Consider the following 18,309-nt stretch of genomic DNA (forward strand, 5'->3'; position numbering starts at 1 on the left):
TAATTATCTCAATTTATAAATATTAAACTAGATTAACATTGAAAATATATATTTTAAAAGTAAAATTAATAAAAAGGCGAAAAATCAAAGAGGAAAAATTAAGTGTTACTAAAATTTCACTTAACTACGAACCACAAATAACTTATAAGCAAAACACAAACAGACCATATAGTTAAACAAACACACAGCGAATCATTCTCAGTACAAGACTATATGTGTAGTAAATTGTGTAGATTGAACTGTTGTTAGATAAGGTTTTTCTTTAGTACGGATAACATATTTATAGTATATAAAAACATCTCTAAACATGACAGAATTTTCTATACCACTCCCCGTTCATACTCCATAAGTTTTAGTTCATCTTCAATTTCTGCACCAGTATATTTAAGGGCTTTCTGCAGCCTCTTAGGACAAAAAACTTCGACCTCTACAATATAAGATGCAGCTACTGGTTGGTGATCAGAGGCCCGGAGCTCAGTTGTACCGTAGCTTACAAGTTTTATTCCCTTCCCAAATGATATAATGCGGTCACACCTAAAAGAATTAACTATCAGTACTGAGCCATGAAAAAAAACATTCTTATAATAAGAAAACCAAATTAACTCGATACAAAATGTGTAGTTTTCTATGAAATTAGAACAAGAACTAGGTGAAGCGCCACAACTGACAATACCAAGGTGCCTGACTTAATTGATCATTATATATAATGATCTTAGGCTTTCTTATAAATGAACCAAATTAAACTCAATATAAAAATGTCCAGATTTCTTTAAAATTAAAATATGAACTAGGTGACACCAAGGTGCCTGACTAGGTGAAAGTGACTTCAAGACAATCAACAGTTTGTTTCTACCTCCTAAACCCCTCAAGTGAAGCTCAGAACCTTAACACATGTACTTGATTGTTAAATCTTTGAAGAAACTTATAAATTCAAGAGGTAGATCCACTTTTTTCCTAAGAATAATTGCATAACATCCTGCACTTTCTCTACAAAGCCACCATTGCTTCCTAGACTACACAACTTTAAGCTTTTCCCTTAAACATAAACATAATAATAATTTCTGTTGTTTAAATCAAATACTTTCACTTTCAAGAAATTAGATTTATCACACACTTAGTTGAAATTATTATATTTTCCAAATTAAAATTACTCACAAACTATACCAAAACAAATTTCCAAAAATAATTCAAAGGTCGATTTTTTTTTTCTAATGTAATAACATGATCAAATAAGAGTCCATCTGTAACAAGATTTGAGGTGAACAAGAAGAATTTGCCATACCATGCTGGAGTTCGTCTACCGACTTTTGAATCTTCTCCACAATACTTGTTTGAGTTCATTTCATACTTGTAAGTTGGCGGAAAGTTTAAAGTGCCTTCGGACCATCCATGAAATGTTCTACCTCTTCTAAACTCTCGAACAAGCTGTCCAATAAACAGATTGCAACATACTTCAGTATTAAGTATTAAGTATCTACTATTTCTTTCACTAATATGCAACCGATGTTTACCTCTTCCAGGTCCCAACTTGCCAATGAAACCATCAGCCATATTTTTGTTTTAAGAATTGTATCTAACTGATAATAACTTTTTTTAATGAAACTACATAAAATGTTTTAATTAAGCAGTCTGGTACAATAGAAAACTATAACGTGGAAAAGAAATCTAATGATTGGTGTTGGGATTCTACTTTACCTATATTGAAGTGCAGGAAAAAAACATAAAATGTGATATCTACCTACCTGGTCACCTTCGATCAGCGCAGACCAGTCCCTTCCGGAGATAAGCTGTCTTGTTTCATCGTAAGGCAAATTTATGCGATAATTGAGATCACCTAGCCATATTATTCTCCTACCAAGTAAAAATGCCGTTTTAGTTAATTTCTCAAAATTATTTCAGTTGTCTAGAGTAATATCTTCTACAGAAATAGTCGCACACTATATAATATATATACCCTTAACTGCAAATACTCTGTCTTCCATATATACTTGGTAAGGTTTATTTAGATGTGTAAAGAACTAATGTTGAATTTAACCTGCTTGAGTTGCAAATTTTATGGTTTACTTTATGCATTTTACCATAACTTCAGATATGAATAACTGATGCAAATGGCTGTTTAAGACAACTTTTCCTAGTAACTAAAAAAGGAAAATTAAGTATTTTGCAAGAGCTGCCATTGCATTATCAGAGTAAGGAAAACGTATAATCATCAAGCAATAAGTAACTGTTATTATTACTGATGCCAAAACCACATAAGTTTGTATCTTTCTTTAAGTCAAACATTCATTTTAGCGGGAATAAATACTCCCACATGTTTAGCAAAAAAAAAAACTTCCGCATGCAATAACACAGGAGAAAATACTAGACCTTTTCTTGACTTCAAATGACTTGATTACAAGGATTTTTATCACAGCTTATAAGAGACAGATTAACTAGAAAGTGAGAAACTCACTCATGATCATGGATACTTTTGGGAAGTGGAATGCTTGTAAAGGAATTAAAATGAGTTCTAGAATGTATTGCACGAACATCGGCATTTCTTCTTATTGCATCAACTTGTTTTTCACCGGCTGAAAGGTGAGTGCATATGAAACAGAAAAGAGTTTGGTATATAGACATGCTAACTGATATTGATCCCTGCGATTAAAGAAAAGTGTAATGAGAGAAAAGATAAACATTACACACAAAAACTTCCACAACTAAATACAATAAAAGGTAGTCACTAATGACTGCTATCCATTCCCCATTAACATATGCATAGTAAGGTGGGATATATGCTTTGACAATAAGAGTGCGAAGACTCCAGCCATTAAAGAATAGAAACCTAAAATTGGCATAAACTTATAGATCGTGTATTTGGTGATTCAGCTATTATATTAAGATATTCTATAATGATCACCCTTCGATAACTTAAGAACCAATTATGAATTTGGTAAATAGGACGATCATAAGTATTTCAGGAACGATGGCATAAATATATAATTGCTTAGATGGGTAAAGCCATCAAAGTGTTAGTACTAAAAACTGTTCTTGTGGGTTGTATCCATATAAATTTTATAACTGAGAACTTGAGATTAAGAATATTGAACCCATGATCAACTGATTATGGGGTGGCTTTGTCATCACATAAATAGTCCATTAGTAGGTAGCCCATTACTAGTCGTATCTAAATAGGGTCATCTGGTCCATTGGTAATTTCCCTGTTACTATGATTTTGAAATCTTGCAACTAGTTATGTTGCTAATAGTCCATAGACATTAGCACTGGCATAAAGGAGCGCCTTATTATTTTTTATGACAACAATACTAGCGAATGATCAGAAATTGTGACATTAATGTGGGAGATCGAGATATACCAAAGAATTCTAGCTCTAGCATATTGCCCTCGCTAGCATGCTATAATATTCAATAGAGTTACAGAGATATTTTAAGGACGGATAGAAAAGGGAACAAACCTTGTTTCCCATGTAACCCATAGCACCAACGCCAACTGTAGACACATTTACATTTTGGATATGCCTTCGCAAACTTCGGCGGACCCATATAGTGACAAAAAGACCGACCATTTGTTTACTTACTATCCTTACATAATGGGACCTTCTTTTCCAGTTCACAAGTGATTCAAGGTCAACTTTGGAGGTAGAAGCAGTATCTGGCTGCACTTTACCATCATCATTCATAGATGATTTAAAAAAATTAAATGTGTTAAAAGTTTTGGAAGCTTTGAAAGGCTGGGAAGTAAGCGAACTAGTCCTTTCTATATTACAATGAGCTAAAAGATCTAATGGTGGCTCAGCCCAGCTTAAACCCATAATTTCTTTCTTACTGAGTCTTTTCTTTATTTTATTACTCTGCAAGGGAATATATGCTTCTGCATTTCCTCGACCCAATGTTTTTGGAGTATAAAAGTGTCTTGATAACTGTTCATCGAGTAGTACAGTTAAATTTTCACCAGCAGTCGGAAGCACCTCCGTCGCTGTACTCGGTTCATAACTACCTTCTTTAGAATATAACTCGTTCTTAGATGAATATATCTCCTCCTGCTCATGATCACTATCACTTCCAAGTAATACTTCATCTTCTACATGCGAAAAGTCTTTATATCGCTCAAATTTTGAGGGAGAAGGAGGATCACTGTAGCATTTACCCTTTGTTTTGACAGGTTGAATTTTGTTTAAAGTTTCACGAATGATGCGTTCCCATTTTGGGATAGGGCGACCATCCTCAACACCAAAGATATTGCCAGCATTTAATGATATGATCTCCTGTAAACTGCAGAAATCGAAGGTGTTCAACTAGTTTACTTTTTTTGTGTACAAAAAGCATATAACATAACCGGCACTAAACTAGAAAAGGTGCACTACTTCCAATTAGAGTTGTTATTCAAGCTGAGCTGGTCCAGGCAGCTAATAAAGATAATAAAACAGTTCGAGCTTGGGTATTTTTAAATGACTCGAGCAGCTCGTTCAACTTAAATGAAGCAATGAGCTCAAACCTAAGAGTTCAATTAAAGTCGAGTATATACACGAGCTAATCATGACAAGTATAAACGAGCCGAGCCGAGTATACTCGCGAGCTCATCAATTAAAAAAATTAAATTAAATTAAATTATTTTATAAAAATTGATATAAATAATAGTAGTAATATATTTATTGTAATGGTAAACGAGTTCGAGTTCAAGCTTGAGTCAATACGGGCTTCCGAATTCGAACAGAGTTATAGTCGGGTTCGGCACAAAAGCTCGATCCAATTGGAATCTTTTTCCCAAAGATGGGGCGTGTGTGATCCATTCTTCGACCCAAAAATGGCTCTCTCCTATGACATGTTATGGTTTTAGAGAACCGGTTACTTAACAATATATTAAGAAACAATTCAAACATCATCCAATGGCTATCTCCTCTTACAGTTTTAGAGGAATCGGTTACTTAACAATATATACATAACATCATCGAATTCAATACTTTTATACTTAGTTAAGAAAGCAAATAATCACCCATGATAGGTATGTAGTTTGTAGTATCAACAAATTTTGAGGCATATAATCAAATTAAATTAATCCAGTGGAATTCATAAAAAGTTAAGTAGCGTAATACTTGCCCAATAACATAAATGTCAGCAGGTTCACTAATATCCAGCCATTCTTCAATATCTAGGTCGTCTGATGGAATTTGACCCGCCACATTCCAGGTACCAGCATAGACTCTAATAACACATATACGGTGAAATGCGTTAGTAAAATATCACCCATGTTTTTCTTACAATATTTAAATTAACGAATTTTCAATGGCACCTGATAAGTACATGATAAGCGCGAAAAACTAGAAGTCATGATATGTACATGATACGCGAAAAGCTAGAAGTTTAATGGAGTACATGATAAGCTCGGAAAGCTAAACAACAAAAATGACCAATTAAAATGACCAAAAATTAAAATTAAACCAATTAAAATGACCTAAACTTCTAACTATCAGGGATTATCATGTTCATATGCCCATGTGCACAAACAACAGATAAATTAAAAGGTGAGGATTGATGAAGCATACCTGAGTTCTCTTGCAGTTATATAATCTGTCCTGAAAGTCTCAGAGTTTCGTCTTCTTAGCCTTGGAAGTGCCTCAAGCTTGGAAGAAAATACGACAAAAATAACTGAGGCGTTTAGATGGTAATGGGAACGGGATGAAAAATGAACAGCAAGAGGAGACGAGGAGAAAAATAATTACGGAAATCTACAAGTAAAACATTTGGTAAAAGTAGGGACGTGTGATATGTTATCTTCTCATTTACGCGGTGTTCGGCTCAACGGAGGGGAGGGGAGGGAAGGGGAGGAATTTTAATAGAGGGGAGGGGAGGGAAGGGGAGGAATTTTAATAGAGGGGAGGGGAGGGGAGGGGAGGGAAAATATATAATATTAATTCTATTTGGTTGAAGGGAGGGGAGGGGAATTAACTCATTTTTGTGTTTGGTACAGGGAAGGGAGGGGTTTATAATTAAAATTACATATAAGTCATTTAGGATATATGTAAGTGTTAAGAAGGTGTAATGTTATTTTTGTCAATAAAATTTCTCCCCTCCAAAAAACCCCAAATTGGGAGGAAACAAAATAAGACCCATAAGGGATTTTAGGCCCCTTCATTTCCCTCCCCTCCCCTCTAAAAATATGAACCAAACACATTTTTATTGTAGAAACCCTCCTCCCTCCCCTCCCCTCTATTTTCTTCCAACCAAACAGAGGCTTAAAGTGGTCTATCAACCAATTATGATAGCCCGATATCGCTTTTGGTGAGACAAGAAAGTTCGGTGGACATCGATACAATAGCGCGTGTACGCGGTTCGGATCGGTTTTGGGTAAAAGTCGAATCAAACAGCAAAGAGCGGTTTTAGAAAATTGTCATCCGCAACCGCAAATCAAACCGCAAAGAGCGGTTTTAGAAAATTGTCATCCGCAACCATATTTGCGGTTGCGGTTAACCACGTCAACTGCGATTGCGAATTTACGGTTATTGCGGATTGGTTTGCGGTTCAACCACTTATTTTAAAATAATTAATAATTTGCAAAAAAATAAATTCGGAATATTAATAAATTCAAGTTTAAGTTAAGTGATAAATTTAAATTTAAAAATAAAATACAAACTAATACTCTGTATAGAGAAGAATATTAAAAACATACAAAAATATGGAGGGAAAAGAAAAAAGAATAAAAAAGAAAAGAATAAAAAAAATTACATGTTGATTATATTTTTCATTTGTTTGGCTATATATCTTATAATGATGGTAAATCTTATTAACGAAGTCTTAACATTAACTTAAAATTAATTAATAAATGTGTATACTTATTACTTTATATGATATTAACTACATTTTCTGAAAATATATTTTATTATAAATATATATTGCGATTGCGGTTGCAATTTTGCCACTTTCAAAAATTAACTGCATCCAAATCACGAATGAACGGTTTTAAAATTTAAATTTACAATCAATCTGCATATCGCGATTATCCGCGAAATACGGTTCAGTTGCGAGTGGGTGAGCGGTTCCTCTATACACCCTCTACTGTACAGTCTATCTGTACTATAGAACCCTCGGACCATGTCCAATACCGGCGAATCCTTCACTAAAATATAGGAGTAATTGAGTACACAATATATCGAGTATATTGCATTTTGTAATTCATTATTTTGATAATTCTTTTTTAAGTGCTCATACTTAAATGGGGTGACCGTTCACATCCCAAATATAATAATTAAGTAGCTTCAATTTGTAGTCATCGGTCAGTTTTTCTCCGTTACCATTAAAAAGTATAAGGGCGTTTTAGTAACTATATAATATAATTTTCAAATTTACCAAATAATATATGTAATAACTTAATTTCATATTCTAAAAAATTATTATGTATTTTATTAAAAATATACTTGCATAATCTGATTAATTAAATAAAGGACGATTTATTTTGAATTTTTTTAAAATAATTTATGTAAACAAAATTTCGATTAGATTTTTTTTAAGTTCATCCGTAATTATTCGATATATATATATATATATATATATATATATATATATCGTAATTAACTCGCAGCCGCTACTCTTCGGGTGCGCACTTCGTAAACCCTACGAGCTCACGCAATAACCTGCAAATTACTTGAATCAAGGTAAACCTCATTTAAGCGACAAACTTTAGCTAAGGAGGCATAATCATAAATTCTCCTCCCGTAGAATTCGAACCTGTGACCAAGAAAATAGTTATAAAATTAAAATGATCATATTTGTTCTTTAAATTAAGATAGATGGGAGTGTTAAAAATTGGAATAAACAAATATTTTAGAATTTTAAATCAAATTATTTACATTTTTTTATAAAAATCAAAAGTTATGTTATACAATTACAAAAATACCCCTCTACTAAAATTCAAATTTAACGATAACAGCGTGACTTTGACGAAAGGGTTACAAATTGAAGCTGATTCCTAAATTTATGGAGCGAACTGCCACCAACTTAAGTATAAGTACATATTATTTTTCGGCAAAACTTATGGGATACAAATGCAATATACTCTAATATATTTTAAGAAATTTGTTGCCTTATAATTGTTTTTAACCAAAAAAATTGGATAATCATTTATATATAATTAATTATATTTATTGAACCACAATTTCTATTAAAAGTATAACTTTAACTAACCGACTAGATTATACATAACATCTGGAGCATGTGTTAATGTCCTTAACTAAAATCATACTAATAGCCAATTAATTTAGAGATACGGTTAAATTACTGTCCCCACGGGTTCTCTCATTTCCTTACCGTTTCCAATTTAAAATGTTACTCTCATTTTTTTATATTTTAAAATTTTTCTAATTTTTTTGATGTCATTTTCATTCCTTTAATTTATAATATAGAAATGAACCATATCCGCTAATTTCCTCCATTATACTAAGTATATACATTAAATATATTAATTGTTTCTATTCCTTTATCCACTTACGTTACTTTTCATCACTAATTTATACTTGTTCTTAATCTTAGTACCGAAATTCAATATCAACAGTCGGGCGTGACGGCGAGAGTAAAATTTTATACTATAAAAAATAACTACATCTACTACTTTTCTCTAATATACCCATTTTATATATTAAATATTGACTGGTCCACCAATTTGTCCTCACTTTTCATTATTAATTTACACTTTTTTTAATTTTCGTGCCCGGGTGGGATGGAGCCGGAGGGAGTATTGATTATATTATAGGATCTCGTAAATAATAACAAAAAATTAATTTCACAAAATATATTTTTTACACAAATGTAGAATATTATCATATTAACTCTTAAAATATGAACAATAAAATTGATTTTCATTATGTATAATGTAGAATAATTTTATTGAAGTAAAATTCTACTACATAATCAATATGAACTAATTTATTAATTTTTATTGGTTTGTTTTTTAAAAAATGTTGTGTAATTTCTTTTTTTAATTATTAAATTTAATAATTGAAACTTATAATTATAGTTAATAAAAAATGATATAATAAATACATGTACTATATTTGTTATATATCTATTTTTATACATTACTATTGCTTAATACTCGTGTTATGCATAAGATTTGCTTGATAATTTTATCGAGTAAATTATTATAAGTATGAAAGTTATATTTTTAAACAAACTAAGTGTAGATTTTTATAATAACTTTCATCTTTTCTTTGGTCCATTGTTATATGATTAGTAAATTATTTGTTTATTGTGCACATATTTCTTTTTTACTTTTTTTAATTTTTTTAGTATATGTTATTTTAATTATAATGTTAATAAATTGTGTTTTTCTAAATTTTCTTATGTCTCTCATTGTTTAATAATTATTTTTTCTAAAATTTATTGATGGTCTCTGTTTTCTTCACTTTGTCGTTAGCTAATGGAGAAGATATTATCACTGGGAGACTATTATATTCAAAACCTGCATTTGCATTTGTTATACATAATTGTTAATAATTACGTCTCCTTATATATTTATTTTTAGATTATGTCTCGTTATCAATTTAGTATTGGAAATTATGTTTGCTGATGTATCCTATATTAAATTATGTCTCCTTATTTATTTAGTAAGTGTTTGTATTTAATCAACAAGATTTCAGTTTAATTCTCCTTAATATCAAATAAACTTGACCATTGATTTTATTTTTAATCCAACAGTTTTTATGTTTTATGCGGTAATACGATGAACCAAATATCCACTAATTATATATATGATACAATTTTTATAAAGGTTTTGTCGCAGTATATAACCAAGTTCGGTAAGGAATGCTACCCGGGGTAGTACCCACTATATTTATAAATTATACTAAGTGTAATATCCTGTAATTTTTAAAATTAGATTGATAATAGAATAATATAATAAAAAGGATTAAAATCATATAATGATTAGGATATTAAAATTTAATTAGACTAATGAGCATAAAATTTGGATCATATTCTAATATGGATAACTTGTATGTTAAGATATAGGGTTTTGTATCGTTATAAATTGGCTTGACTGAGAACAAGGTTTAGGAGATTTAATTGAAAATAATTATAAGAATTTGTTTCAATCTAATGAGGTGGAAGATGAACGTGTGCTTGGGGTATTGACACCCGAGTTAGCCCAGATCATAATGTGAGCTTAACTGAAAGCTTTACAACTGATGAGGTGAATACGACAATTTTTTCAATGCATCCAGATAGAAGTCCAGGCTCGGATGGTATGAATCCAGTGTTCTACCAATTCTGGGATATCATAGGTAATGATATTACTTCAGCATGTATAAATATGTTAACCACTAACAATATTCCTTCTAGCTTGAATGATATTGTAGTGATTCTCATTCCTAAAAGATCAATCCGGTTTCAACAAACGATCTGAGGCCGATATCAATTTGTAATATGATGGTGATAATCATTACGAAAATGCTAGCAAACAGGATGAAGTTTGTTTTGTCAACGATTATCTTGGAAATGCAGAGTGCATTCATCCATGGAAGGCTCATAATAGATAATAGATAATGTGATAGCAACCTATGAAGTAAATCACTGGATGAAGAAAAAAACTCGAGGAAAAATGGGTACTCGATCATGAAAATAGACATGAGTAAGGCATACGAAAGAGTGTAGTGGCAGTTCATTCTCGGGATCATGTAAAAATGGTTTTCTCAAAGAAGGGGATTGACCAGATATACTTGTGTATGTTGACTGTCAAATACACTTATGATGTGTCAAGCCATGAAGTTTATCATATAGTTCCACAACGTGGGCTTCGCCAAGGCGACCCTATCTCCCCATATTTATTTTCACTTTGTGTAGATGGCCTTTCTATTTGCTGATTCAGAAAAGTCAAGCAAGATGTGACCTATATGGATGTAAGATTTCTAATTCTGCCCTTATTTTGTCACATCTCTTCTTTGCTAACGACTGTTATCTTTTCTTTAGAGCGACTTAACAGAAGCTCAATGTATAAAAAAATATTTAAGTGAGTTTGAGAAGGTTATAGGCCAGCAGGTTAATTTTCAGAAGCCTAATGTTTATTTCAGTCATAATACACAGGATTATATAAATGATGTAATCGGTCAATTACTTCAAGTGCATATTCGTAGTGATGACTCTTATCCGCGACTTCCAAGTAATGTAACTGGAAATAAGCATGCAGTGTTTAGTTATGTTAAAGATAAAGTCTGGAATTGTATGCAAAGTTGAAAAGGAAAATTACTCTCTCGAGCGGGCAAAATTTTTTTTCCTGAAAACGGTAATTCAGGAAATTTCATCCCATGTGTCAAGTATCTTTCTCCTTCCTAAAACTTCGTGTGAGGAAATTGAAAGACTTGTGAACAAATACCGGTGGATCTCGGACATGAAAAAAAAGCAAAGCAATCTATTGGATGGTCTGGGATATATTGAGTTTTTCAATAAAATTTAGTGGAATGGGATTTAGAAGAATAACTGAGTTTAATTTTGTCTTATTAGGAAAATAAATTTGGACAATCTTAACTACTCCTCAATCATTTGTAGCTTGATTGATAAAAGCTAGGTTCTTCCCTCAATCCTCAATTCTAAACGCAGGTGTAGGAAATAACCCTAGTTATGTCTGGAAGAGTATATTGGCTGCAAAGAACCTTATTGAAAATGGTAGCATTATGAAAGTTGGTAATGAGAGCTCTATTAATATTTTGGGTGATCTATGGATTCCAGGATCTGGATCAACGAAAGTGTTTACGGCCATTGTGCAAGGTTTGAGAGGCACAAAAGTTAATAGTTTGTTAAGAATGAACTTAAACGAATGGGACTTCAATCTGATGAGGGATATTTCTAATCGAAATGAGGTGAGGAGGATTCTTAAAATTCCTCTTTCCTTTTCAGACCAAGATGGTAAATGAGAATACACGGTGAAGAGTGGATACAGAATGCTCGGCAGAGATTTTTCATAGAGACCAGGTGGAATTTCAGAATTTAAGTGGCTAAAGTTATGAAATTTAACTGTCCCTCCAAAAAATGAAAAATTTCATGTGGACAGTCATGCATAATTGCCTCCCCACTCTTGAAAATCTTCGAAGAAAGTGTGTTGATGTCCTTTCCACCTTTCAGGTGTGTAGATTATCGATGAAATCCTTAAACCATATTTTACTGGCTTGCCCTTTTGCAAGTAGATGCTGATGTTTGTGCAATCTTAATATGTTTCGATCTTCAGGCCAATTTGTTTTTCAAGTGATCATCAGTGTCTTCGATTCATTATCTCTGAGTGAGCTCGAGAACGTTTGTGCGCTAATGTGGAGTATTTGGCTTTCAGAGAAACACTCGCTTGGCTAAAAAAACTGGACGAACAATAAGTTTAAATTGAGATGGACAACCTCAGTGTAGTTGAAGCAATTCGTACCAAGACTCGAGACAACTCTTTTTTTGGATCTATCTTGCCAGATTGTTCAGAATTTCTTAAGGACTTAGGTGCTATTATGTGTATTTTGTGAGACGATCAGCGAATTTAGCGGCTCATTCGATAGCAAGGGTAGCTAGTTCTATGACTGATTGTGAGGAGTGGCTCCAAACGCCATTCTTCCTTATCGATGTACTTGATCAATATTTGAATTATTAATGATAATTTGTTTTTCTAATCTAAAAAAATAGTTTTTGTCGACCAAACTTATAAATAGTACAATTTATAACTTATAAGTTGATAAATTTAAAGTTAGTAAGAACGTATCATTGAATTGTTTTTCTCAACTTGTTTGAATTTTTTCGAGTTTTTATTAGTTTAAATTTTAAAATCATATTTTTAAATATTCTTCGATTTTTTTTATCGTAGGTAACCCGCAACCGCTACACTTCGGATGCGCACCGGGTAAACCCTATGGGCTCACGCAATAGCCTGTAAACCACGTGAATCAAGGTAAACCGCATTTAAGCGATATACTCTGGCTCAGGAGGCATAATCATAAATTCTCCTCCCGTGGGATTCGAACCTGTGACCAAGAGGATAGTTAGCCCCTCTTTATTGAATAATTATTTTTTCAATTTTTTTAAATAAAAATTTCACTGACTTATAAATAAATTCATACAAACACTTATATAATTTATAAGTATTCAACGATTTATCTCTTACACAATACTTATTTACTTAAGTTATATTTCATTTATTTTAAAAATTTCTCAAAAAGGTATCATTATAGAATTACCGAAAATTACATAAAATATCACTGTAGATATACTTTGTTTTGTTACTTTTGCTTCCGAGATTGATGAACAATAATTTATTCTTTAAGGTTATTGTAATCAAACCGAGCACCGTTTGGCATTAAAAAGGTTTGGATTCGGACTCGAGTTCGAACTTTAAGTTTGAAACTTGGCTCATACAAAATTTGATATGCTCTAGTTCGGCTCGAGTTAATTTAATAATTTTAAAAAAAATAATACAGACTCGATAAGGCTCGCGAGCGTACGAGCCGAGTAATTTAATGTTTGAGTTTGGCTTTGTAAAGATTTCCAAAAGGTCGAGCTCGATCAGCTCGATTCTTACCAAGTCGAATTCTAATATTTTAGGAATCGGGTTCGAACAGCTCTTGAAGATTGCTCATACTTTTACAACCGTAGCTTCTTCTATATTTCACTACTGCAATCCCCAACAAGCTGGGATCTATGTGAGTTAATAGTAAGACTGTAAGAGCAACTACGCAACTAAGTAAGGTGCAACAATGGTTATATATATATATATACACGTTCGTGTTATCAACTGTAAAGTAATGTTTAAAAAAGTAATCAGTAAAAAAGCTAGAAATCTATAGCAGCGATAGCAAATATTGTTTAAAATATTTAGCAAAAAAAAAATGTTTAAAATGACTTACATTAGCCTTAGGATCAACTACAACCTCTTCGTCTTTACTATCCGGGGATTTGGATTGTCCCGGGAATTCAAATACTTCTACAAAGTAGGCATATGATTCAAGTGATGATTTAGAATCCAAAATAATATACAGTGTGTAAATACAGCTAGCCAAACATGAATTAAAAAATAAATACCTTCTGTGTCAAATTCAGCATAATTAAAATCATCCGCATCAGAACTGTAATTAGATTTACCCTTGTCTCTTATATTCAACAGTTTCCTCGCCACCATTCCCAGCTAATTCAAAACACAAAATTACAGATTTTACTTTAAAAACTCTAATATGTCTTGCATATACAAGTACGTAAGTATGTATTGACTAAGAAAAGTTCGTACCTCGTGCTGATTTTTGTACATGTTTGTGCAGGGACTGTGGAAGAATATAAATTATGAGAGGATTTAAAAGAGAAATGATGAGCATAATCTAACTCTAGCTAACGGTGTGCATGTATGCATATGTGTGTAAAATATTGTGGCAAGGAGCTGAGGATATAGTGGTGGGTGATGGATATTGGATAATGGGGAAGATGAAACACTAAGAACCGAGTCTATAGCCAAGTGCAATGTTGAGTTCTCTCCTGTTGCGAGAGGTCAATGAATCGATTTTTGGTGTGTACGTGCATAAATAATTAGCAAAATAAGAATCAAGTCTACGATTACGTATACGATATAGTCCACAGATTAATTAGTTGTTTTTTCTTTTTCATTGGCTGCTTTGAGAAAGGACAGAACTCGATTTATATTAAAAAAAACAAGTGTCTATATATATATATATTTTTTTTTTTTGAAACTACAAGTGTCTATATTTATTTTAAAAGATCAAATGCTGTAATAAATTATCTTAAATAGCATAGTAAATTAGTGATAACCGTAATATTACGAAATACAAAAATCATATACACACAGGTGGAGATAGATCTACGAATAACATGACTTAACTAAGAAGTATTAATGGTTATAATCAATAAAAAGAACTTACGAATGAAAACAAGGCATAGAGCAATTACTCCCTCCGTCCCTAAAAACGTTTCCTATTTGTGTTGGACACGTTTGCCAATGCACATTTTTTGATTGTTAATATCTTTAATTTCGTATTAGTATTAAATTTAAAAAGTTCATTGTATTAAAGTACTCATAAATACGAATTCAATAAAATCACTCATAATTATATTTCATCTTATAGATTAGACGTAAATTAATAATTAATCACTTACCATGACAAATGTCAGAAGTCAAAATAAGAAACGTATAATGGGACGGAGGGAGTAACAGTTTGTGCGCATGTGAAATGTGATTGGGTAGCAACTAGCAGACAGAGATGCTTCCTAGCTATAGGATACGCATGAAAAAGACGGTTCTACAACCAATGGTCCTGACCGGTATAGGATATAGCTGGATCTGGATCCCGACGCAAGAGCATCTTCGATATGCAATTGTAGATGGATGTTCACCGATTGGTTTGATCCGGATTCTCGCTTTTCTCAAACCAAATCAGTATGAATGATTTTCTAAACTATAAAATCAAATCAGAACACTTAAATGTCAAGACCAAATTAAACCGGATCGTAGAATAACGGATTAATTCGGTTCCGAATCATGATTTAAATTCAATCATTTATTTTTGTTTCGTTTTTGTTAAACTTACAATAAATCACTTATTTAAGAAAATATATCATAAAGTTTATCATATAATAGTATTATATATTACATATAAGTATTATTATTTAGTTTAGATAAGACGTGCATATACCTTCATTTGATCTAAATAAATACACACATGTTAATAAAACTACACCATATTAATAATTAACTCAAGTTTTTATAAATTTATAAAGTAATATGGTGCTTTTAATATAATATACACACTCATTTACACAAAATATTTATAATCTTAATTTATAAATCTATACTAGAATATTTTATATATTATTATATAACGGTCTGGTTTGTTAAACAGTTTTAAAATATTGGAAACCACGACCAAACCATTTATATGTACAGATTCAAGTCGATTCAATCTTTCAGGAGTTGCTCCAACACCTAGTTCACTTAAGGAAGTTGGATCATTGGTAGTGTTGTATACTCTTCTTTCATCAGAACTACTCAATCCAGATTTATCTCCTGCTTCCTTTCCTGTAACAACTCTTGCTTCAAAACTACTTGTTGCAGTCTTCAAAGGTTGAGCCTGTTTAGCTTTGGTGAATCCTGGTAGGAGTATCTTTGAAGGTTTAACATGAGCAATGTCAGAGGTTTCCTTTTCCTTATCTTCTGATATCAAGCCAACTTGAGCTATGTCAGAGGTTGCTTGCTTCACTGTCATATCGGAACTTACTATATCTTGACTCTGAACAACATGAGCCATGTCAGAGGTTGTTTGAAAAATCTTCTTATGCATCAGAGTAAGATTAGCATCTTCTTCATCATCAGTTATTTCTTCATCCATGACTGGCATATAAACCTTTACAGGTTCATCAACTTTTTCTTTGTCCTTGGACCTTGGATCAATTTCCATTTGTGATTTGGCTTTGGTTGCCTCAGAATTTGTTCTTTCCATTATCACAATACCCTTAGGTTTTGGAAATTTCTTTTCAACAACAAAAGCTTTAGATTTTGTCTTGACACCTTCTGCTTTGAGTCTAGCTTCTTCTTCCTTTAGACTCTCAAAGTCCATTCCTGGATTTTCTTTAAGAAATAACTCCCTTGAAATTTCTTCATCAAGTTCCAGATGTTCACCAGAACTTATCCTTTTACCAGTATCAGAACTTATTCTTCTCCCAGTATCAGAACTTGTTCCTTGACTTGTAAGTCTAGCTTTACTTGATGAAAAGTCCTTTGCCTTGACCTTGACCTCTACCCTTGTTAGAGTTTCCCTAGTCATCATTTCCATCATCCTTTCCTTTTAGTATCTGAATAGATTTGCATTTGGACTTAATCACTTTCTCCCCCTTTTTGACATCAGTAGGTAAAAGAAGAGAGACAAGCAATTCCACTGAGGATTGGATCTCATTGAGTTGATTTTGGTGAGAAGCTTGATTCTTCAGAATTTCTTCAATTTGATTTTGTTGCTTCTCCTGAGTTTTCTCAATGTAGGCAATTTTGTCAAAGGCTAGCTTGAAAAATCTGTTCTTTTCAAGTTTCACATTCATTTCTTGCTGGATCAAGGTTTCTTGAATTTTATTCACCTTGGCATGAGTTGTTGAGTGTTGACCTTGAAGGTGCCTAGTACTCAATGCAGTAACTCTCAGTTGTGTCTTGAAATCCTCATTTATCAGCATTTCATCAGCTTTTGCCAGATGCTCAGCAAGAATCTTTTCAGAAGGAACAAAACTAACTGTGTTCCATTCCTTAGTCCACTCCTTTCCTCTAAGAGTTTCACTCCAAGGTACTGATGCTTCCCCTGTAACAAACTTCTTGACTAAATCAGCTTTATTAACTGTTTGTTGAGGTGGATATCCTGATGGACCAGCTGCATCAGCATCTAAATTAGCAGCAACTTCACCAGTAGTTTCTTCATTGGCAGCATCAGAACTTGTAGATCCTGCAGTATCAGCATCCTCAGATAAAATAGCAGTATGTGAGGCTATAGAGGCTTCAACATCTTCCTCTAAATTCTGATATGCAGCCGGATTCTGATCAACATTCAAAATTGATGTTGTTGATGGAGTGAGTTGAATTGGTGGAGCTTCCAAGTACAAAACCTCAGGCACAGTCAGGTTATGAATATCAATTTCAGCACTTGTACCTGGTTCTTCAGTATGTACTGGATCAACTATAGGTGACATAGGGGGTGTAGGAATTCTATCTTGAGCAGTTTCTGGTTGTGCTGAAGGAAGTGATTCAATAACAATTGTGTTAGATATATTTGATAATGTCATGGCTAATATGTTTTATGTTTAGCTTTCAGATCTTACTTGAACAGGATAAATCAGTACTTAACTGTTGATCAGTACTTATACTGGAAGTCAGGACTTAAGGATATCAGTACTTATGTTATCAGGAGATAATCATCAGAAGATAGATATCAGAACTTAAGTGCTGAAGAACGATCAGATAAGGACAGTAGCTGATTAAAGGAAAGAAGATCAAGATAAACATAAGAAGAGATATGCATGAAGAAGGAATTCTGTAAAGAATGGAATACTTGGAAGAAAAGATATCTGATTGATATATTTTAGGAAGCAGAATTATATTCCATATCAATTAGCGATTATCTTGTAACTGTGTAGTATATAAACACAGACATAGGGTTTACACTATAAGTGTTATCATTATTAGAGAAGATTATTCATTGTAACCCTAGCAGCTCTCGTGATATTTGTTCATCACTGAGAGGTAACAGTTCCATACTGTAACAAAGTTTATTATTTCAATAAAGTTTGTTTTCTGTTACTTAAGTTCTTAAAGTTCGATTTG

At 32.5% G+C, this 18,309-nt stretch overlaps 1 protein-coding gene across 3 annotated transcripts; it reads right to left on the reverse strand.

Moving 5' to 3' along the window:
* Positions 1-216: 216 nt before the first annotated feature.
* Positions 217-14,502, reverse strand: LOC141712319 (type IV inositol polyphosphate 5-phosphatase 3-like). Of its 3 annotated transcripts, XM_074515206.1 has the most exons (10): positions 14,233-14,502; positions 14,031-14,133; positions 13,856-13,932; positions 5,543-5,619; positions 5,097-5,201; positions 3,455-4,271; positions 2,453-2,637; positions 1,743-1,851; positions 1,283-1,425; positions 217-534 (listed from the first exon to the last, which is right to left on the reverse strand). In XM_074515206.1, exons 1-10 carry the CDS (start codon positions 14,251-14,253, stop codon positions 321-323), a joined length of 1,851 nt encoding a protein of 616 aa, XP_074371307.1. In that variant the 5' UTR covers positions 14,254-14,502; the 3' UTR covers positions 217-320. The 3 variants fall into 3 exon arrangements, with proteins under 3 accessions (XP_074371307.1, XP_074371309.1, XP_074371308.1); XM_074515208.1 differs by lacking the exons at positions 5,543-5,619; positions 14,031-14,133; positions 14,233-14,502 and having other exon boundaries at positions 5,093-5,201; XM_074515207.1 differs by lacking the exons at positions 13,856-13,932; positions 14,031-14,133; positions 14,233-14,502 and having other exon boundaries at positions 5,093-5,201; positions 5,543-5,814.
* Positions 14,503-18,309: the final 3,807 nt, after the last annotated feature.

Source organism: Apium graveolens, chromosome 3, assembly GCF_009905375.1.
Source record: "Apium graveolens cultivar Ventura chromosome 3, ASM990537v1, whole genome shotgun sequence".
NCBI classification, from domain to species: domain Eukaryota; kingdom Viridiplantae; phylum Streptophyta; class Magnoliopsida; order Apiales; family Apiaceae; genus Apium; species Apium graveolens.

What these genes read in the sequence shown, in the direction of transcription:
- LOC141712319 (XM_074515206.1), bottom strand. Translation starts at nt 14,253, where the DNA reads ATGTACAAAAATCAGCACGAG. An exon ending in TGCTGAATTTGACACAGAAG is followed by an intron (nt 13,933 to 14,030) that starts GTATTTATTTTT and finishes CCTACTTTGTAG; the next exon opens with AAGTATTTGAATTCCCGGGA. An exon ending in AAAAGTATCCATGATCATGA is followed by an intron (nt 1,852 to 2,452) that starts GTGAGTTTCTCA and finishes TTTACTTGGTAG; the next exon opens with GAGAATAATATGGCTAGGTG.